A 22,497-nucleotide genomic window follows, 5' to 3' on the forward strand; every position below is an offset into this window, starting at 1 on the left:
AGAGGCACACAGGCCAGGGTGACTCTCCTGGCTCTGCCAGCAGCTAGTTGTGAGACCTGGGACCTGGGGTGGGTTGCTCTCAGCCTCATCTTCCTTTTTCATAAAATGAAGTTACAATTGCTCTACCTCATAGGGTTGTAATGTGGATTTGGTGAGATATTAAATATAAAACACCTAACACATAGCATGAGCCCCGTGAATGATCATTATCATTATTATTGAACATATCGGGACTTTCTGGGATTGCCTCAACCTCTCATTCCATTCTGAAGATTTCTGCAAGTTTGGGGAGCTGAGGCCTTCACCGTCTGTATGAGACACACCTGACCTGCAGTCTAGGTCAGTGTGCGAGGGCTGAGAGGGTGAGTGATACACTGGGGTGGGGACCCAGACATGCTGGATAGATGGGTGGATGGATGGATGAGTGGGTCTATAGATGGATGCGTGGGGGATAGATGGACAGACGGATGGGCAGGTGGGCAGATAGATGGATAAGTGGGTTTGTAGCTGGATGGATGGATGGACGGATGGATGGATAAGTGGATGGTTGGGTGAGTGGTGGGAGAAGAGGGGAGAGTAATGAATACACTACAGTTCATGCTTTGCTAAAGGGTTTTATTGCCATTTTGTGATAATGGATTTCAAAAAATGGGGCAGTGTCTGGATTTTTATTTTTAAAGAAAAGAAGCTAGAGAAGTTGCTTTATTAAAATTCTGTTGGGGCCGAAACTGGTTTGGCTCAGTGGATAGAGCGTCGGCCTGCGGACTGAAGGGTCCCAGGTTCGATTCCGGTCAAGGGCATGTACCTGCGTTGCGGGCACATCCCCAGTGGAGATGTGCAGGAGGCAGCTGATCGATGTTTCTAGCTCTCTATCTCTCTCCCTTCCTCTCTGTAAAAAATCAATAAAATATATTTTAAAAAATTCTATTGGGGAGAAAACATGACCAAGTAAGTTTTTCAGCATAATGTCATCAGAATATATTAAGCTCTTATATGTGTTTAATATACTATACCATTGAGAGAAGCTTAGTAGGTATATGGGAAACCTTTCACAACTAATGCACTTTCACAATATCATTGATTTTCACTCTAAACATCATTTGTTTTTTCTACAAATATATGTTGAGCACTTGCTATGTACTGAGGCCCATGCCGGGTGCTTATCTTATAGCTTATGGAATTATTGGAGCAATATTTCAAAACTCATTTGCAATAACTAAAATATAGTCTCAAAAGTCCATAATAGAAAAGTATTAAATATGCTAGTCCTTAAAAATTATCATATATATATTTTTTTAATTGATTTTTTACAGAGAAGAAGGGAGAGGGATAGAGAGTTAGAAACATCGATGAGAGAGAAACATCGATCAGCTGCCTCCTGCACACCCCCCAGTGGGGACGTGCCCACAACCAAGGTACATGCCCCTGACCGGAATCAAACCTGGGACCCTTCGGTCCGCAGGCCAACGCTCTATCCACTGAGCCAAACCAGTTCGGCAATTACCTTCTTTTTTAAAAAAAATAAATAGGTCACTGAATAGTGTGTACTCTATCAAAAAATAGTCATTTTGAAAGGATTGCTTTCTTTGACTTTGAATCACAGCAGCTCACCCCTAGAAATCAGCACCATCCTCAGGGGAGAAATGTGAGTTTCTGGCTGTACCTGCCCTGAGTCGAGGGCATGTCTGTTTCTTCGGATGATTCTGGTTTTACTTGGTTCTGTTGGGATGACATGCCAGCTCCTACCCCCACATTCCAGCCAAGACCTCACACCCAGGGGAAGGGGAACCCGTGAATGTTCTGTCCCCTTAAGGGTTGGCATAAATGTCAAAATTTCAGACTTGGAGACCTGCAACCCCAGAAGAGGCCCTGGTCATTGATAATTCCCTGTTCTCCTCTCGGTCTGTGGACTTGGTGCTGAGGCCCAGTGTTGCCTCAGGGTTCAGCGCTGGTTCAGGCTGTCCCACCCGAACCCGCCACCTTCCTAACACCCGGCAGTGTCTCCGAGGTGGTGCAGAGGGAAGAAGAACCACTGGACACGTGGAATCCTGACTCCACAACTTCCTAGCTGTGTGGCTCTGGGCTCCTCGCTCAACCTCTCTGAGGCCCAGGTTCCACACCATGAAAAGGGGAGGGGTAGTACCGATAGGATGGTTGTAGGGCTTCTGTGAACAGTTCGCCGGGGTTTCGCACCGCAAATGGAATTCTTGTTACTGTCATCTTGAAATAAGTTTGGAGAACTTGACCCAAAGCCTTCAGCAGCGCCTACCCCAGGACAGACGTCAGCCTCCCCATGCGCCTGACCTTTGCTGAGTGCACCTGCCCTTCACTGACCTTCGCTGCACACACCTGACCTTCGCTGCTCTTCCTTTGCAGAGTCCCTGAGGCAGGAGCTGTGGGAGCAGAAGGCCGCCTGCTCTGAGCACCAGAAGGACTTGGAGGCGTTGCAGGCTGAGCTGAAGGCTCTGGGCAGCTCTGACAGGCGGCAGCCCATCACCCCGTGTGCAGGGGACAGCGAGGGCCACGCCAACACCACCGAGGTCAGCGCCCTGGCCCACCCACCCCACCCCTCTCCAAGCGGTGAAGGCTACTACAAACTCCCGAAGGAGAGGCCCGGGTACTTGTCTGAAATGGGGAGACCCTTTTCCTCCTGCTAGGGGGTCCCTGGCGAGCCTGCGGACTCCCCTTTTCATAAAGCAAAACACAGGTTTCAAGTTCTACATGTTGTTTTTAATTCAGACACAGCAGCCTCTCAGGGTGCTGGTACCAGGCAGAGCTTAAAGGTGGCCAGTCCACGCGCCCCCCCAACCCCCACTCCCCGTTCAGGTCTGCGGGGGGGATGTCTCTGAGCTCCTCTCCCCGTCTAGACCTCCCTGTTCCCATGGTGGGAGCAGCCTTGTCACCCCAGCTCAGGACCCACTCTCCATGAGCTTCCTGGTCAGACATGGCCCATTGGCCCATTGGCCCCTGCTTGCACATCCATGCTTCCCACCGAGCTGGGTAGCACAGTGACCTCCTAAAAGCCCAGACCTCTCTCCCCAGTCCTGCTTCAGGCATTCATAAAGTGCATTTGTATGTTGCCCTCAGTGGCGCCCTACTGCTGTGGAGGCTGGAGGCTGGGAGGAGCACATCTGGGCCATGTCCACCTTTGCGCCTCCTGAAAACATCTCTCTTGGCTACCTTCTCCCCAGGGTGGGGGCGGCCCAGGCCCCGCAGGCTCCCCGAAGGGCACCGCTGAGCAGACTCCCAGCGAGGGGTGCCTCCTCTGGGAGAACTCCCAGCTCAAGGACACAGTGCGGCAGCTGCAGGCCGAGGTGGAACAGCACCAGCAGGAGGCGCTGCAGCTCCGCGACCAGCACAGGTCTGTCTGCAGGCCTCAGGGCTACCCTCACTCCCTTCCCTCCCTCCACTGCCACTTGGGGAGCCTGGGATCCCCCCAGAGCACCTTCCCAAAGAAAATACTCCCTAATCCGCTAGCACTTCACTGACATTACTCCCTTGATGCAGGGATTAGCCCTGAAATAGAGGCAGGAACTCAGTTTCTCTATAAATCAGGGAATTTATGGAATCAGACCTAACGATACCAAAGGTATCCTCAAAACCAGCCTTAGAGAGACAGTGCTGTGTGCCCTTAACTAGCTGTGTTTGGGCGAGTCAGCTAACCTCTCCAAGACTGTCCTCTTCTGTGGTGGAGATGGCACCATCTCGCAGGGCTGCTGCAGACGGCAGGGAACTGTATGCGAGAGGCCCCTGGCCTGGGGGAGCACTCGGTAACCTGTGGCATTACCATTACCTAATCCAGATTGGATAGCTCATTATCAGTCCTGAATTCACAGCCCTCCCCTCTCCCCCACTTCTTGGAAAGTTCATGAGTTCAATTTTAACTTCATTAATAGCTATAGGACTTTTCGGGCTATCTGTTTCTTCTTGAGGGAGCTTTGTCAGTTCATATTTTCCAAGGATTTTGTCCATTTTATCTCAGTTGTTGAAGTGAAAGTAGTTGTGCAAGTGAAACGTTCATCTAAGAACAGCTATGGGCCCACCTGGCCAAGGTGAGACACCTCGATTTCAGTTAGGGACTCACCACGTGACACTGACTAAGGAGGTGGGAGCATTTTGGGGGACAGCCCCCTCCAGTTCAGAAAACATTGGTCCCTCCCCTGGGAGAAGAATGTAATCACACAAAATTATGCACCTACTTTCTGAGGGAGACACACCCCTGAGGCTTGTCTGTAGGTGCCTTAGGGGCCCCACACTTAGGTTAAAGCAAAGTGATGGCTGATGGCTGGACACCTGCTTTGGGCTACAGACTGTTCTGGACATGTATGGACAGGGTCGTTCTTGCACTGGCCCTGTAGGTAGCCACAGTTGTCACCTCCACTTAACAGATGAGGACACTGAGCCAGGCATACCTTGCCCAAGGTCACACAGCTAGGAAGTGATGGAGGAGGCGGCAGACGGACATGGCACCCCGGCTCTACACGCTGCTCTCCTGACCCCACCCACCCTGCCTTTCCACCTGGACTGGGGATCTCCGAGGTCTCAGAGTCCAACTCTTAGTAATTCTGATACAGAATCTCTGCATCCAGGCCTTCCCACCTGCCGCAAGTGGAGAGAATGCTTCCCAGGGCTCCCCTTCAGAGTTGCCTCCTACTGCCCCCTGTAGGCTGTGCTTCATGGAATGAGGAGGTTTCTCCCTCATGGAATGCTGGGGTGGGAGTGCTGAGGAGGGGCTCCACCAGAGAGAAGGGGCTTATCCTGGACCCCACACCTCATACACCCCAGGCTTCCTTCCCACGGTGTCCTGACCTCAGATGCATAACCTACCTGGACCCATCGTCTCCAAACCTGGCCACCCAGCAGAAGGGGGAGAAAACCCCAGCGCCCAAAAGGGGGGTCCCTAGAGCTGGGTCAGCCCGGTTGTGCTTCCATCCACTGCAGGCAGCTGGAGGAGGACCAGCAGGCCCAGCAGGCCCGGGAGGTGGAGATGCTCCGCCAGGAACATCGGAAGGAGATGCAGGCTATGGTGGCCGACTTCAGCAGCGTTCAAGCCCGGCTTCAGGCCCAGCTGGCTGCCCTGGAAACCGAGTGAGTCCTCAGCCACAAGTTAGGGGGAGAAGAGTAGAGGTACCATTTATGAGGGGACTCTCCCAGTTTTAAAACTAGAAATCCTGAGTCCAAGGAAGTACCTCAGCCCCGGAGGAACGGGGATGTTTGGTCACCTGTCATGTTATGACACTGCGGTCCCCCTTTGTGCAGGGCCCTGGGAATCTGTGAGGAGTAAGACTGCCTCATGGGCTTGGTTTGGTCCTCACACTGGGAAGAAAGCAGAAGGAGCAAGGCTACCTTTCTCATTAGCATTGGCCCTCTTCCAACACAGTCCTGCAAGGTGGAAATTATTATTCCTATGGATAGACTAGCGGCCTGGTGCATGGATTCGTGCACGGGTGGGGTCCTTCAGCCTAGCCTGCACCCTCTCACAATCTGGGACCCCTCAGGGGATGTCGGACTACTGGGGATCGGGCTGAAACCAGCAGTCTGACATCCCCCGAGGGATGTAGCAGTGTCGAAGTGGCAGGTGGCTGGGGAGGAGCCCGAGCCAGGGCCAGGTGCCCCACCACTCCCGCTCATCTTGGCCCTGCTGTGCCTGCCACCGCTGCTCGGTAGCACTGTGGGAGCACATTGACCACCAGGGGGCAACTCCTGCATTGAGCATCTGCCCCCTGGTGGTCAGTGCACATCATAGTGACCAGTCATTCTGGTCGTTCCAGTCATTCTGGTTGTTCCAGTTGACCAGTTGTAAGGGTTGCTTAGGCTTTTATATATATATATAGACTAGAGGCCCAGTGCACAAAATTCGTGCATGGGTTGGGGGTCCCTCAGCCCGGCCTGCACCCTATCACAATCCGGGACCCCTTGGGGGATGTCCGACAGCCCTCTCACAACTGGCTCCTAACCGCTCACCTGCCTGCCTGCCTGATTGCCCCTAACCACTCGCTTGCCTGCCTAATTGCCCCTAGCCACTTGCCTGCTTGATCACCCCTATCTGCTTGCCTGCCTGCCTGATCGCCCCAACCACCTCTGTCTGCCTGCTTGACCTCCCCTAACCACTCAACTGCCTGCCTGATCTTCCCTAACCACACTGCCTGCCTGCCTGATCACCCCTAACCACTTGCCTGCCTGCCTGCTTAATTGCCCCTAACCACTCGCTTGCCTGTCTGATCGCCCCTAACTGACTCTGCCTGCCTGATTGCCTCTAACCACTCTGCCTGCCTGTCTGATCGCCCCAATCACCTCTGCCTGCCTGCTTGATCTCCCCTAATCGCTCACCTGCCTGTCTGCCTGATCACCCCTAACCACCTCTGCCTCAACCCCCACCGCCATAGCTTTGTCCGGAAGGGTGTCTGGAATGACGTCCGGAAGATTGTTTGGCCGTCCAGTCTAATTAGCATATTATGCTTTTATTATTATAGATAATACAAAAGGCATTAATGTATTTATTCAACAAATGTTTATTCAGGGCTTACTGTTTTAGGCTCTGGATTATGGAGGGAACAAAACAAAGACTATGCTCTCATAGAACTCACAAATAATGGGGATGCTAACAAGAAATAAAGAAACAAATATTTAACTTCATATCCGTAGTGAAAGTGCTGGAAAAAAATAGCATCAGTTTCTAGAGAGTGGCAAGAGTGGGCAACGAAGCCTCTTTAAGGAGGTGACATCTACGCACAGGGGGGGCGAGGGAATGAGAGAGTCCCCGGGGTCTGCTTCATAAGCCTGAGCAACCAGAAGGCCCTGTGGCTTCCGTGGAATGAGCGAGAGGGTGAGTGGTAGAACCTGAGGTTGGTGGGGTAACTCCAAGGGATGAAGGAAATGCTACAGTGAGTGGGGGGAGATTGGATATACAGTGGGGCCTTGACTTACGAGTTTCATTTGTTCCGAGACGGGACACTCGTAAGTCAAGGCCCCACTGTATTCAGAACACACTGGGAAGCCATGGCAAGGCTCTAGGCAGAAGTAACATGATCTGACTTACTTTCTCTGGCTGCTAAGAGACTGGAGGACTGGGTGCTAGCATCAGGGAGACCAGGTCCAACAGCACTAAGTGAATTTAAATGTCACCTGTCTGAGCCCTGGCTTGCCTCTTAAAAACTGTCCTCCACTGTCTGTAATACAAAGCAAATCATCCGAAATCTGGAGCGGAAGCTTTTATCATCTTCCCTCTAATGCAGTGGTTCTCAACCTTGGCTGCACATTAGAATCACCTGGGAATCTTTTTAAAATCCTGATTTCTGAGCCTCATCCTCCGGAAATTCTGTTTCTTTGTTACTAATGTTGTGGCCCCACCCCATAACAAAGAAACAGAATTTCCGGAGGATGAGGCCCAGAAATCAGGATTTTAAAAAGATTCCCAGGTGATTCTAATGTGCAGCCAAGGTTGAGAACCACTGCTCTAATGGGTACTTACCACGTGCCAGGCATTCATTGAATCCTCACAACCACCCCATGTCACGCACATTTTAAAGGAGCAACTGAGGCTCAGGTGAAATGCATACCCAAGGTCACAGCTAGAAAAAAAACAGAGCTGGGATTAGAGCCCAACTCACCTTGCCCCGAAGTCCTAGCCCAGTGGCTCTCAACCTTCTGGCCCTTTAAGTACAGTTCCTCATGTTGTGACCCAACCATAAAATTATTTTCATTGCTACTTAATAACTGTCATGCTGCTACTGTTATGAATCGTAATGTAAATATCTGATATGCAGGATGGTCTTAGGCGACCCCTGTGAAAGGGTCGTTCGACCGCCAAAAGGGGTCGCGACCCGCAGGTTGAGAACCGCTGTACCTAGCCTCTTATCGACCATATGCAATGGGTCATATGCAGCCCTAACCCTCCCTCTCCCCACCATCCAGAGAGTTCTTTCTCAGCTTCAGGCTGAAAGAGTTATGGGTACCAGCTGCCCTCACTGCTCTGCACATGCCACACTCCGTGTCGGCCAGCAGATGGCGCCAGAGCCACGTCGGTATTAGCAGAGCCTTGGGCATTGCCAGGTGGGGGCCCTTTCCTGCTGAGGCCACCTCTCCCAAGCATCCCTGGTTCTTGAAGCCCCACTGTGTGCAGCATCTGTGTACATACATTCACCATTGGTGCCTGGGCCGTGCAGCCCTGGGGGGACTCACAAAGGTCCCACTGGGAGTTGGGGTCCTGGGCTCCACCCCGAGCTCTGCAGCCAACTCACTGGGTGACCTTAGACAAGCCCTCTGGGCCTCAGTTTCCCCTTCTGTGCACAGAGAGAGTTTCTGGCCAGGCTGACTACCAGTGGCGTCCCTACCACGTCATCACCTTTCCCCCCTGCTCGTGGTTGAGTAGTCACAGTGAGCGGCTAACTGCATGTCTGCTTGGAACAGACTGAAGGAGTCCGGAGAGAAGCCAGGGAAGGGGGCGTCCAGGCCAGAGGACGTGCAGCTCATAGGTCGCCTGCAGACCCGCTTGAAGGAGCGAGAGGAGATCATCAAGCAGCTCACGGTGAGGCTGTTGGCTACCAGGGGGCCCTGCGTGGGTGCCTGAGAGTTCCTGGGGGAGGGGGGAGGGAGGGAAGGGGCATTCTCCTGCACCTGGCATTTCACTGGGCACCTCAAGTTTTAATGATGATAACCATAAAACCACCTTACAAAAGATCCTTGGTTATTTTTCTACAAGAGAATTCATACTCACTAAAAAAAAATTAACACAGGAAAATAGAAGGCAAAAAAGTCTCTCTGCTCCCAGGCCCCACAGCATCTGCCCATGGTTGATATCACTCTTTTTTATTAGCCAACAGAATTTGGGGAGATCTAGAATGGCTAGCCTTAGGTTTGAATTTCAGCAGATTCAAGCAAGCCAATTACTCTATATCCATCTTTGTAAAAATGACCACCTGTTTTCCAGTTAGCAAAGCCACCCTCTGGGTCCCTTGAAGGGAAAAGCTTTCTTTGACTCCCTCTGCTTCTGTATCAGGCATCCACCACAGCCTGGTAGCCATTTATTTAAAAATAATACAGAAGGAAAGAAAAAGTGGCACACATTAACAACATTAGCCAGATAGGGATTGTACCTGGGGGTTTGCTTGCTTTGCCTCCTTATTGACTTTCTGCACTTTAATTGTTAACTTTCTGCAGTGCTCTTCTCAGATGCTGATAGCACTTGGGTCTCTAACTTCCCTAAGGCATTCCCAATAAGCTGGCCCATTGCTTTACAAGAGGGGCCGGGACACAAAGACCCCAGGAGTAAAGGCGCTTCCTCACAGCTCCCTGGATGGCATCTCGTTCGCCTGGCTCCCCCCCCCACCCCCACCCCCAGCACTTTCCTTCTCTCTGTCTTCCACCCTCACACAGCCGCCCTGTGGTTAGGCTCATTTAGACGCAGTTGTGCTGTTTTTCCAGGAGGAGAGGAGATTTCACTACGCAGCGTTCCCCAGTGCAATGTCCCACCGGAATCGGTCCTTCTCTTTCAACCCTCACCCAGGGTATTTGACCCCTTCCATGAAGGTAGGTCGGTTCTGCTGGTTTGGGTACATCGCACGATCTGCTGGTTTCATTTTCCTAAGGCACCTGCAGCGTATTTACCAATGGCTGGGAGACTGTCAAAAGAAGACTCACTAGGACCCACAGAAAATAACCCAAATGCTTAAACAATGTTTATGTCTGGCTAGGAAGATGATGTGTATTTTTATTTTTTATGGGTGTTTTTTTTTTTTTTGTCTTTTCCAAATTTTCTGTAAATAAATGTGTCACTATTAATAGTGGCTCTAACAGTAATTGGTGGTAGGAAGAAGGGTGAGAAGAGCAGGAATCTTCCACTTCTTAACATTTTTTTCCTTATATACTTATGGAATTTGTTACAATAAAAATATTCACCAAATCTCTCATTTGCTATCACAAATCCTAAAAGCTCAAAAAAAAGTCGTATGTTTTAATGGCTCACAGAACAATAAATCTAATATCACCTGACCTGATATAAGATCACTTATGATTTTTACATATCCTTCTTACTGTGACAAAATGTAAGTTTCACTTCAGAAATAGTCATGCATTTGAGGACAAGATGGGTCCAGCCCCTGCTGGAGTTGTTATGTGGCCTTTTAAAATCTAAACAAAGATCTTTGAATTACAAAACACGTCTGTCCCCAGGAATTTCAGATAAGAGATTGTGGACATGTGTGTGTTAGCACTGCCTCCTCACGGGCACGGATTTGGTTGGGTGGGTCTTACTGACTCTTATAATAACACCTCTTTGGGGCGACGCTAAGAGGCCTGTCCTTTAACACAAACAGAAAAAGAAGATGGAGGACGCGCCCAGCCGAGTGGTCAGCGTGCCCAACCTCGCCTCCTACGCCAAGAACTTTCTGAGCGGCGACCTGAGCTCCCGGATCAACGCCCCGCCAATCACTAAGTCCCCCAGCTTGGACCCAAGCCCCGGGGGGGGCCGGCCTTACAAGCCCACCCAGTCTGTAGACGTGAAAGCGGCCACCAGGTAGGGGCAGGCGCTGTGATCCCGTTTTCCCGGAATAGGAGGAAAACTGGAATTTCGTTCTGGCACCTGTGCAATACCCGGCACTGGGACAGATACAAAGAGCAGCAGGTCAAGCCCTGCCTGGGAAAATGGCAGTCCCGCCAAGTGGAAGATTGTGTAAGGGCAGAGAATGTGCCATTCTTTAGAAGAGGGACTATTTCTGGTACCACATTCCAGGACCCCCCGACACACACACCTGTTTTTTTCATAGTTAGACAAGAGGCATTGAATCCATTCAGAGGCAAAATTTTTAATTTTGGGCTTTGAAGTTTGCATTTCAGAAAGGGCCACTCCTAAAATGTTCCTTTTCCTAAGGCCCTGCCTACCCGTGGCTGTTTGGGCAAATGCGGCGGCATACATCTCGATGAGTGTTGGACTGCAAGGACCTCCTGGTGGTCAGTCATAGAATGCGGCCAGCCCTTTGTTTCACAGCTAAGGAACCTGAGGCCTGGAGCCCCCAGCACATCCCTGTATTAACTGCTAGCGCCAGCTCCTGGGTTCATCTCGTACTTGTGTACCTCTGTTTAAGGCTATCTTCCCATTTACGTATATATAAAAAGCTAATGTGTTAAGTGTCTGACCGTCTGATTGTTTGCTATGACATGCACTGACCACCAGGGGGAAGACACTCAATGCAAGAGCTGCCATGACGCACCCTGGCCATTTACAGAGAAATGGTGCCGCGGACCTGGCGCCCACAAAGCAGCACTCAGCTTCTCCCAAGTGGGACACAGGCCCCGCTACACCCTGGAGGGACAGCCCACCAAATTGCAGCCTATGCTGCCGAGACCCCAGGGCGCAAAATGCAGCCCACAGCCCAGCCCAGCCCGGGAACAGTCACTATGGGCACTGGGTAATGACGTCACATAGCACTCAGCTTCCTCTCCCTAGTGACTAGCCTCCTTGGAGTTTCTTCAGCCCAGGAACACGACTTGCTTTATAGCCAGATGCAAACATTTTACACTTTAGCCAAATGTCTGTGAAGCGTTTTCCTGTGTCTCATCTCATTTGACCCTCACAGAACTCCTGGAGTAGGTATATAGGAGACTTGGTGGAATCCTATTTTCTTTTCATTAGCTGGAAAACAGAGATATAGAAAGCTTAGAAACTTGACCCGACTGAAAAGAAGTAAGAAATGGTGGACCTTGAAAATAACTTCAAGTTTTCTCACTGCGCAGAATATAGTCAAACACTGCTGCAGTTAAATATTTCATCCTTTTTTCTCCCTGCTTGATCTACAATAATAATCTGCTTCATGTTGATATTTACTGCTGTGTTGCTGACAATTACCTGAAAGAGAAGTTGGGGTGCTTCACTGGGCTGGAAAGAGTTTAGCTACATCAGAAAGCAGGTCTAATTAAGCAAGTTTCTCTCTCTATACACACACACACACACACACACACACACATACACATACATATATATTGGCGCCAATCACATGCATGTGTTTCCATATGCTAGGGAGCAAGATCTCAAATGCTCCTCTTTTACCGTTTTTTTTGGGGGGGGGTATTTATTAACTAGGTGCCCAGTGCACGAATTCGTGCACCTTGAAAGGAACTATGGGCTGCGAGGCTGCAGTGGGCACAGGGGTGGGTCTCGGCCCATCCTCCGCACCTCTGCCCGGCCCCTCCTGCACCGCGTACCCCGGTCCCGTCTGCCAGCCACCGCTTCCACGTGCTGACAGCGCTAGCCCGCTCGCACCCGCTGACGGTGCGGAGCCATTGGGGCTGATGCCAGCAGCGGGTGCAAGCAGGCCAGCGCCGTCAGCGGGTATGAGCGGCGGCTACTGACCCCAATCACCCCTCAGGAGCAGGGGGAGGTGGAGAAGCCCTCAGGGGCAATCAGGGCAGGTAGCCGCCGCTCGCACCTGCTGATGGCGCTGAGTGATTGGGACCGGTGCAGGGTGCCAGCAGCGGGTATGAGTGGCAGCTTCGGTGCTGGCTGTGGGTGTGAGTGGGGCCGGCGCTGGCAGTGGGTGTGAGCACTGGGTGGGACCATGGCACGTGGAAGCAAAGAATTTTCAGTAACCACCAGAGGCTCACTCCGATGACAGCGACCGGTGCTCCGCCTTGGTCTGGCACTCCCGGTCACTTGCTCCACCATCACGCCATGGCCAACGCCCGCCATGTTCCGTGCTCTGTTGCCTGCTGCTGATGCCCACCATGTTCTGTGCATGCCCCCCGGTGGTCAGCACACGTCATAGCGACCGGTTGTTCAGTTGTTTGATTGTTCGGTTGTTCCGCTGTTCAATTTATTTGCATATTAGGGTTTTATGTATGTAGATTTGTGCCTGGAATAAATGTTGCAAATATGCCTCATGATCTTAAGTGAAATAATGGAGAACCTTTGGTTTTCAAATCTGATTTAGACATTCCCTTCACTGCTGGTTTCCAGATGCTAATGTTGGCCAGTCACATTCTAGCACTTTTTGGAGAGCAAAGAAGCAGTTATCTTCCCCTGAAAAGATGGTGGGGTATTAAGATGTTTTCTGAGTAATTTTCAAAACCGCAAAACCATCTAATCCTTTTTGTTGTTGTTTTTTGTTTAGGACACAAGATGGTGAAACAGCCCAACCCAAAGAAGTCCAGCAGAAACAGGGCTCTGCCCACCAGGAATGGTTCACCAAGTACTTTTCTTTCTAAAGTGATCCTTGGGATCCATCACAGAAAGGACATTTGAAAAAAAATTTCTTTTAAAACATCTGGCTGAGGGAATGAACTAAAAAATCAATCAACCAAAATAACCTGCTTTGTAATGATTTATATCCAATAGCTAAACCAATTTCGGCACTGACATTTCATACTGTTTCATTGTGGCACCGGTTCATTAAAGATCCTTGACGTTAGGGTAAAAGGAACCCGTGTTGCCCGAAAACATCATAGGAAAATGTCAATGTTACTGATGACCTGCCTGTAGTATTTCGTGTCCATAGCTTGCGCTCCGCTTTGTGGTTTCCGCGGTCTACTTTTAAAGGGATTTCATTTTCGAGGATGCAACTCAAACCCACTTGAAAAGTGTTTCTATGTAAGTGATATAGTTTAAGATGCACATCTAACCTCATTAAGAAGAGGAATAAAACAAAGTTCCGAATAACCAGGAAAGCCAATTAAAACACAAAACAAGCAAATCGAAGCTACCAGAACTGAACAGCCAGACCTTGACACTTGGATTTCCTAATTCTGGACGTGAAGTAGCTAATAGAGGGGATAACACCTACCTCAAAATGGGGCTTTATGAGGATTAAGCAACATAATATGGCAATGATCCTGATCACGAATTCGAATTAAGCACTGCCAGGATTTGTGAATAACTGAGCCCCGCCCCATCATACCTCTGTTTCAATCTGCGATGCCAACTTGGCCATTTGTGAAGGTTTCTAGATTATCTGTCCTTTCAAGTCAAAGATCTACTGAACCTCTGGTCTCTGGGTTTGGGCCATTTGCCTCATGATGCATTGCGTCCCCGTTGCATGGATGCTTGGTAGGTTAAAGGGGACAGGTAGTGGCCATCCACGGTGCTGACCTGCTCAGCCCACACTGAACTGTCGGACCCTCTGAAGGAGTAGTGTGATTTGACAAAACTTAATACATCTTTTAATGGGCAAAATGTATTCTCAATCCTCTGGTGCTGGCCCAGCAAGGTGGCCCATGAACAGTTGTTTATTCTATGCACTGTCAAATCTTTGCTTTTTGAATAAAACTTTAAACAACTGGGCGATAAAAATGGTTATGACTTGTATTGATTTCCCAAAAGAAGGGTGAAATTTGATGAAGACTGAACTTGGAAAGTTCACATTGACCTCAATCGGATCATCTTCAAATAAAAAGTGGCCTCTTACATACTTATGTCCTTTTTAGAGAAATGCATTACATCTCAAAACTCCTAATTTAAAGGTAAATCTATCTTACCAAATCACATGGCCCCAATAAGACAATTTTTTAACTGCAAATACCATACCTGTAACGTACCGTATCATTTTTCAGTATCAATATATTGTAGTTGTCTTTTGCTTCCTGCTCAAGAGTCAGCATTGTAGGACTTTGTATCTTGTTTTAAAGACTGCACACAATTCTACTTTTGTTGATTGAAACCTTTTCCCACCCTGCAGCTCCTGATGACTAGCAAAGCAGGCTTCCCTTCATTCTGCTGTCCCATACCTCAGCGTAACACCTGCTGCAGGGACAGGATTGTACTCAAGACTCTGCATCTGTTTGGACTCCTTTCTTGTTGCAGGTGAGTGAAAAAGATTTGTTAAATTTCTAGATCCTACCCAATCATTACATATGTGTTAACTAAGTCTTTGCATGCTTCTATCATCATGGGAGTGAGGAGACAAGGGAACTCCCAGCTGATGGCTTATTTCTCATTGAAGGAGGGAGTTCTATGTTCATCAACCAACCAGCAAGATGCCATTAAAAGGAAAATGATATTTACAAACAGAGAAGATTGAAAAGTAATTTATTTGCTAAAAATTTTTTGAATTTAATAAAAAATGGCAATAACTGATACATACACTAATTCAAAGTCTTTTCACTAAGCACCAAGGAGGGCAGTTCCTGAACTTTTCACCAAGAACCGCTTTATTACTGAAAGATGCCTAAATCAGTTTATTTGGGTTTTTAATTAAGAAATCCAAAGCTGCCAATCAGAGCTTCCAATCATCATGAGATGGCCAGGTTAACAACCCTGAAGTCATGTTATCTGAGAAAAAATTTTTTTTAAAGTTTTGTTTAACTCACACATGTTCAGTGAGGGGACTAAGTGGCCTCAGGCTGTATACCATACACACACAAACACAATGGGTAGCAAGTACTATGTAGAAGAGATAATACATGATCTCTGTATGTTCAGAGGAAAATAATGCCTAATTCTCATGAGGGGCACAGAGACACATACAAATTACTAACCCTTGAGGGAGCACCAAGCAAGGCTGATAGGAGACAGGAAGTGCTGTGTCCTGGGGGGGTGGGGGGCAGTAGGGAGGGCATTTGGAGGGTTCAGGGAGCATCCAGGCACCACGAGCAGATGTCAGTGCTTATGGGGAGGGGCTTCAAGGCTGGAGAAAACAAAACAAGTCAAGATACCCAGCCCCAGAGGCACTGCCAGTTCAGGAGACAGCGGTGCTTGTTTGGGGTAAGGGGATGTAATCTAGCCAGACCTAAACAATCAAGAAAGGAGCCTCGTTCAGGGACAGCCAGACACAGCACCCGGCGGTGTTTCTCAGCAGCAACATCTCCATAAAGAATCGTGTTGGCCTGTGTGACCACCGAGAGGATAAAGCACCTTCCCAAGTGCTGAGGCTCCACATGCACTTTGTGGAGAGGAAGTCACTGAGGGTCACCCTGCAGGCTGCTCCCCACCCTGAGGCCCTGTCCCCTGGAATCACCACCACCCATTAGCAAGAACCTTCCTTAATGGAAAATTTCTGCTCCACAAAGCAAAACACAAACAACACAAGCAAACAAAACTCAAAACAAAAAGAGACTAACCCTCACACTTCACCTCTGCCCCAGTCGTGCTAGTGGGAACGGGGTCTGCTATTTAGACTGATGCTTCACTGCACAATGTGACAAAATTTACATATCACTGCTCCTCCTGCAGCCTCCCAACCCAAAAAAGTAAGCAAGCATCACACAAAATATAAACTTACCACAAATAAAAGTCAACATCAACTTAAGGATCCTACTATAATATCACTGCATTAACCTAGGCTATGACAATCCTCTTCCAAATATTTACAAAAGATCTCATTCTGAGAGCTCTGGATGCATTACAAACATTGCTGTATTAGATTCCTCTTCTTGAGGTAGTTCAAAGTCTAGAAACGTGGCAAATTTACATATTTGTACCTACTGCCACTGGGGGTTAATTAAGATAAAAGGCCTACAACCCAAATCCTTATTCTTTGATTCACAGATCAGACCAGTTTTTCCCTCATGATACAAACTAATCTAAAACTGAAAACACAAACAGATTAAAAGTTACACAAACATTTAAAAAATAAAACAAGCAGAAAAAAGAAACATAGAAAGCAATGTTAGTGGCATCACACTAACAGTCTAAATTTTGTTAAAAACACGAATATTTACTTGGTTTACCAAAGCTATACACATTTTATAAAGTAATAATAAAGTAAGAGCTTATAAAAAACGGGAACATTTTAGGTGGGAGCATGCAACTGAGATGTCTCGTTCTCTGGCAGAGTTCTTCCAAAATGTCATGCCACCGAGAAGCGACCCTTTCCTGCGGCTTTTCCTCAGTTCTGCTTCATAGGCGCGGGGATGTTGGCAGACGCCTGCTCGAGGTAGGCCAGGGAGCCCTGCGGGATGTCGGCGGGCTTCTTGTGCTGCCCGTTGATGTCCTCCAGCACCTGCTGCCAATGCCGCAGCTTGGTCAGGTGCTTCTGGACCAGGGCGTCTTTCCGCTGCAGCTCGTTCCGCAGCTCCGAGACATCCTGCAAGTGAAGGTGACAAAATCAGAGCAACCTCGTGAGAAACAAATGCAGTCCCTGAATAATTAAGAGCACTAGGAAGTAAATTCAAAACAAAGAAAATCCATTAAACCACACCACGCCCAATCATTACTCTGCTTGGCTCCACTATTTGAATAACCCAAAGCAACTCTTCCAATGGCAGATGTCTGCCTAACATGGAGAGTTTTTATTCTTAATCCATTTTCTTTTAATAAGTAATTCCCAAGTTATAATATTCCAAAGTATCAAAGAGCAGCCAAAAAGACACCAGTCTCTTCCCCACCCTGGTCCCAGGCATTCAGTATCTCTGTCCAAAGGCTACTGCTGAGAACCTGAAAGACAGTGAGAATCTGAAACACATAGTAACAACTGTTTAAGAGAGTCCACAATCGCTGTTCTAACATTTCATATTAGGAAGTGTTAAGATCTCATTTTCAAGAGTTTTTTTAGTGAATACTAGCATTGTAATTCTTTATGAAGAGATAAAGCTAGTAACAGGAGACTGTTACTTACACCTATTCAACTACTACTGAACACCCCTATGTTACTACTGAAGTATTCAAATCAGGAACTGATCTGATGTAATGAACTATGAGAGTATCACCTCACCATTCACCTTCTCAACAAGGATATATCATTGAATAAAAATATTTTAATTGGTCAGCTTGTGGAAGTAGTTACTTCAAACACTGCCCACAAAACGTTCATCTCAATTGAGTGTTTCTCATTAGAGGCACCACTGGCCGTTTGGGCGGACGATTCTTCCCTCTTCCACACTGCAGGGGGCAGGTCCTGGCCCAACACAGGAAATGCCACTGCAGCTCTCCAGTCATCCTGGCAACCCCAACACACTTCAAATGCCCCGCTTCACACGACTGAGATAATGAAGTCCTGAGCTTGGAGGAGCCTGGGCCGGAACACTAATTTGGGGTTCCTTGGACAAAGCTGGACGAAGCCCTTCCTGTGTACGGGCACATGGGGATGCACAGAACACAGCTCCTGTCCAAAGTGAGTTCCATGACTGGCTTTCCAACCTTTTTCAAGCAGCAGTCCCTTTCCTTTAAGAAACATCTTTCATGACAGCCAGCATATGAAAATGCTGTTTGAAGCCCTGATTCCCCCACCCTCTTTCCTCCACTACTTGTCCAGGTTGTCATGAACACTGACAACTAGCAACATTTGTCCTCAATCTATAAAGACCTACGATAGCTAATGGAAAAGGGTTTTCATTTAAAGCAGAGACGGAACCCTGACAACATGTGCTCTTTCGAAAGGTGAGGAGATAACGGAGCTCATACCTCTTTGATAACCTGCTCTGGCTTCTGGACAGATAACTGCAATCTTTTTTGTAGAAAAAAACATTCTGTTTGTCTTGCAATGTCCAGAAATTTCTGGATACACTGATCAACACCTTAAAAACACACACAAAATATTAAATTAAAAAAAATATTCGACACAAAAATCTCCCTCATACATGAACAGTCAGAATATCAAAACATCACCTTCTCATAGATGTAATCTGGGATTTTAAATTTGGCCAGATCAATGATACTGACCCCCAGCCTTCCACGTGTTAGCCAACATTAAATAGCAGATAATTTTTATTTTTATCAGGTGAATAAGAGACCTACTACAGCACACTTAAGAAAAACAATCCAGAGTTCCAGCAAGAAGCATGATTCCAGTTAAAACCTAATATGTAAAATATAGTACAAAGAAACCAGAACCACTGGTCACCTCTGAGGACAGGACTTGGGCGAGGAGGAAGCACAAGAGACTGTTACTTACACCTATTCAAAAACTAAACAAAACTTACTTTAAAAGCAGTACACACTATTGGTCTTTGTCCTCATGCCACTATGAAAAAGTTCATCGTGAATGGTTCATCATGAATGACAAGATGTCAATTAATAAACTGAACAGAGAACCAGCAGTATACGAGCAATTTGCATAAGTCTTCTTCCCCAGAACAGTTCTCTGGGGGTACCCGCAGGACTGAAACGCATCAAGTGTAAAATCACCCATCAGAATCAGGTCTAAAAAGAGGGCATGCTCACCAGTTCGGATTTCCTCCTGATCCGTGCCATTGACATAGTCCTGACTCACCAGAGAAGCAAAGCAAGCCTGTGTGACCAAAACATATCACAGAAGAAAAAAAAATGTCATTTGCACATCAAAAACCCTACTTTAGGGTAAGATACGGCTCCTCCTGAAGTCATTCAATGAGCTGATAGCATCTGGTTTGCACACCAGGCAAGACATCGTGCCAATGAAGACACGTGGTAAACTGACTCGATTGGGCCCAGGGAGGAAGGGCCAGCGGATGAGGCGGCTGGAATCGGTCAGCACCCCATCCGGTTTCTCCTGCCCCACGCTGCTCTCCCCACTCTCACTCCACACCAGGGCCTGCCCACGGCTGCTCCCTCCGATGCGCACAGGACCCGCACCACCCACTCAGGACTCGGGTAAACCACCACCTCCTGGGACAGGCCCTCTCTCTCTACTCTTCTACCACCAAGCCCCGCTGTCCTGTTTTCCACGGCCATTCATCCCTGCTTTCAGTCCATTATTAGCTGCCCCCTACGAGAGAACTGCCTGCCTTGTTCACTACGTGCAGGGATTCTGCTCGGCACAAAGTGGGTGCTCAATAAACACAAGCTAATGACCCACTGGAGGGCTCAAGAGAAGAGCCAGGTCGGCGTCAGGGGGAAAAACAAGCCCCAGCCCTAACCTGTTTGGCTCAGTGGATAGAGCATCCGCCTGTGGACTGAAAGGTCCCAGGTTCGATTCCGGCCAAGGGCATGTACCTTGGTTGTGGGCACATCCCCAGTAGGGAGTGTGCAGGAGGCAGCTGATCGATGTTTCTCTCTCATCGATGTCTCTAACTCTCTATCCCTCTCCCTTCCTCTCTGTGAAAGATCAATAAAATATATTTTAAAAAAAACAAGCCCCAAAGAGGGAGTCCTCCCTACAGGGACCAGGATCCAGGTGTGTGTGTGACTCAGCCGGGGAGTTCTGTCCACTTCGAGGCCTAACACCGCCGCGGGGCCAGAAAGAGGACGGGATGGGGGTGGGGGCACAGGGGGTAGGAAGGAACCCCCAAACCCCAGGAGAGCAGGGCCCCGCCAGCACGAAGCACGCGCACCTGGCAGGAGGCAGGTGGACCTGGGCCCAGACTGAGGCCACGGACGAGATGGGAGGGCCCTTCTGCCTGCAGGTGCCACCATCTGATTTAACAGAGAAAAATCACAATATCCCCCCCAGGCAATTCTCTGTAACCGTTCAGTAAATCAGAAAAAGACCCCCCGTCCTGTGGGACATTCTGAATGAGGACTCCTGTTAGAGTTGGGGCTCCAGGGTACTCCTTGGGCCCGACTCCTGTTTGGGGTCATCTCTGCCGGGGCCCCTCCCTCCTTCACCCCCAGCCGCCCTGCCTCCCCGACCCGGGCATCGAGCTCCGCACACCTTTAAAATCGGCCCGTTTCAGGTCAAGGGCCCCAAGACTGCAGCGTCGCTGCGAGGTGGCGCCCAGCGGGAAGGGCGCAGGGCGCGGCGGGGTAACGGTGCGCCCCCGGGAGGGCGGGCCGGCGCTACACACGCAGGGGTGCGGGGAAGGGCGCTCAGGGGAGAGGGAACCGGGCGGGGCGGGCCAGCGGGTGGGAACCTGGAAGGGCCCTGACGTTGGGGACGGGCAGGCTTCAAGCCCACGTGCCCCCAGAAACGGCTCGTTCGCGCGTCTCCGCCAGCTGCCCCGAGTGGAACACGGGCCCCCACTCACTGTGGAGGCGAAAGCAAGTGACATACAGTCTCGGAGCCAGTCTCCCCGATTGTGAGCGGGGTGCGGGATCGCGGATGGAGATGACCTGCGCACGCGCAGCTTACATTTCAGGCACGGAGGGAGGATGGGACATAGACGCCCCCCGTCCCCACGGCTCCTTTTACCTCGAAAGATGACTCCAACTCATCCACCAAGGTACTCGGAGAAGATCTCGGAGCGCCTGGCGCGGCCTGAAGAAGCGAGGCCTGGCCCGGGAGGCCCGGCGGCGGGGGCGGGGCACCGGGTGGCTGCCCGGAGAACATACCTCCCAGCGGAGCCGCCATTTCTGAAATGGCCGGAAGAGGCCTATTGCGCCTGCGCAGCAGCTGGGCCGCGAATCACGTGATGCCTCCGATCACGTGGCAGTTCCTGGCGCCGGCAGTTGTTGGTTGGGCGTCAGGGAAACCGGCTGTTGCGGGTTGGTCTCCTCTTCCTTCCCCGGGCGCCGGAAGTCTGGCTTTTTTTTTTTCTCTTGAGAATCTAGGGCTTTGACCGCATTTGTCACAGCTTGTGGAGACATTCGTCGTAGTGAATACATTAGTCGGACTGAGCTCTCCCGGGGAAATCACGATGCTGTGGGGCGGGGCCGGACTTTGTCCTTAAGCTTGGAGTAACTTTGGCCAAGAGTCTAGGGCAGTGGTTCTCAACCTCCCTAATGCCGTGACCCTTTAATACGGTTCCTCATGTTGTGGTGACCCCCAACCATAAAATTATTTTCGTTGCTACTTCATCACTGTAATTTTGCTGCTGTTATGAATTGTAATGTAAATATCTGATATGCAGGATGTATTTTCATTGTTACAAGTTGAACATAATTAAAGCATAGTGATTAATCACAAAAACTATGTAATTATATATGTGTTTTCTGATGGTCTTAGGCGACCCCTGTGAAAGGGTCGTTCAACCCTCAAAGGGGTCGTGACCCACAGGTTGAGAACCGCTGGTCTATGGGCTCTGTTTACCCGCTACAAACAGCTGGAGGTACCCATTCCTTCCACAAATATTTACGGAGAGCTTGCTGTGCACCAGCTACTAATCCAGCCACCGTGGAAATAATGAGAACAGTTCCTCTGGGGAGAGAGACAGGTAACAAAAATGACTAACATCGTTGAGGTTCCCTATCTATGTGCCTGGCACTGTTTTGTTGGATCATTATTGTGACACCAGAGAGAAAGTCACTGTGCTACTATTTTAATAACCTGCTTTCAACAGCTGTTTATTCATTTTTTCAGAAGGTAAATATATTTTTATTAATTTTAGTTATATTTGTGATCATACAACACATTTATTGAGCCCTCCATGTCCTAGGTACCATTTGATGATCTGCGTGTTATAGCGATCACTCCAAGTGTCTGCCCTTGTGGAGTTTACTATTGTTTTTGTGGGATATATATATCATGTAGAGATAAATGCTGAGGCAAAAAATGTATCCTGGCCAGGAGATGGCTAGTGATGGATTTGAGATAGGTGGTTGGAAAAGGCTACTCCAGGGAGAAGTGAACTGTTGGCAAAATTCAGCCAGGAAACTTTCTAGACAGAGGGGTCCCTGAAGAAGGAACCTGCCTGGCATATTGAAGGAATCACAGAAAAGCCAGCAGGGCCAGAGTGAGTGAGGCAGGGCAGAAATGGTCAGAGACAGGGGCTTCCCTTTGC

At 49.1% G+C, this 22,497-nt stretch overlaps 2 protein-coding genes across 2 annotated transcripts in view; one reads left to right on the forward strand and one right to left on the reverse strand.

Annotated features, from left to right (window-relative positions):
- FAM184B (family with sequence similarity 184 member B) overlaps positions 1-14,993 on the forward strand; it is a 66,686-nt gene extending 51,693 nt beyond the window's left edge. Inside the window, exons 9-17 of the mRNA XM_070398888.1 lie at positions 2,377-2,540; positions 3,192-3,361; positions 4,942-5,088; positions 8,410-8,527; positions 9,424-9,528; positions 10,314-10,513; positions 13,104-14,448; positions 14,664-14,788; positions 14,928-14,993. Of these exons, the coding sequence (XP_070254989.1) occupies positions 2,377-2,540; positions 3,192-3,361; positions 4,942-5,088; positions 8,410-8,527; positions 9,424-9,528; positions 10,314-10,513; positions 13,104-13,197 (998 nt within the window). The 3' untranslated portion in view covers positions 13,198-14,448; positions 14,664-14,788; positions 14,928-14,993. The remainder of the gene's footprint in view (positions 1-2,376; positions 2,541-3,191; positions 3,362-4,941; positions 5,089-8,409; positions 8,528-9,423; positions 9,529-10,313; positions 10,514-13,103; positions 14,449-14,663; positions 14,789-14,927) is intronic.
- A 3-nt stretch (positions 14,994-14,996) lies between these two features.
- Positions 14,997-21,129, reverse strand: MED28 (mediator complex subunit 28). Its single transcript, XM_070398894.1, has 4 exons — positions 20,970-21,129; positions 19,085-19,151; positions 18,326-18,438; positions 14,997-17,009 (listed from the first exon to the last, which is right to left on the reverse strand). Exons 1-4 carry the CDS (start codon positions 21,126-21,128, stop codon positions 16,812-16,814), a joined length of 537 nt encoding a protein of 178 aa, XP_070254995.1. The 5' UTR covers position 21,129; the 3' UTR covers positions 14,997-16,811.
- Positions 21,130-22,497: the final 1,368 nt, after the last annotated feature.

Source organism: Myotis yumanensis, unplaced genomic scaffold, assembly GCF_028538775.1.
Source record: "Myotis yumanensis isolate MYYU_CA2020_CCGP unplaced genomic scaffold, mMyoYum1.0.hap1 SCAF_1, whole genome shotgun sequence".
Taxonomy (NCBI): domain Eukaryota; kingdom Metazoa; phylum Chordata; class Mammalia; order Chiroptera; family Vespertilionidae; genus Myotis; species Myotis yumanensis.

Coding starts and splice junctions, on each gene's coding strand:
- MED28 (XM_070398894.1), bottom strand. CDS start 21,128: ATGGCGGCTCCGCTGGGAGGTATGTTCTCCGGGCAGCCACCCGGTGCC. Junction 19,152..20,969: donor AGTTGGAGTCATCTTTCGAG/GTAAAAGGAGCC, acceptor TTGGTCACACAG/GCTTGCTTTGCTTCTCTGGT. Junction 17,010..18,325: donor CAGAGCAGGTTATCAAAGAG/GTATGAGCTCCG, acceptor CTTCACTTGCAG/GATGTCTCGGAGCTGCGGAA.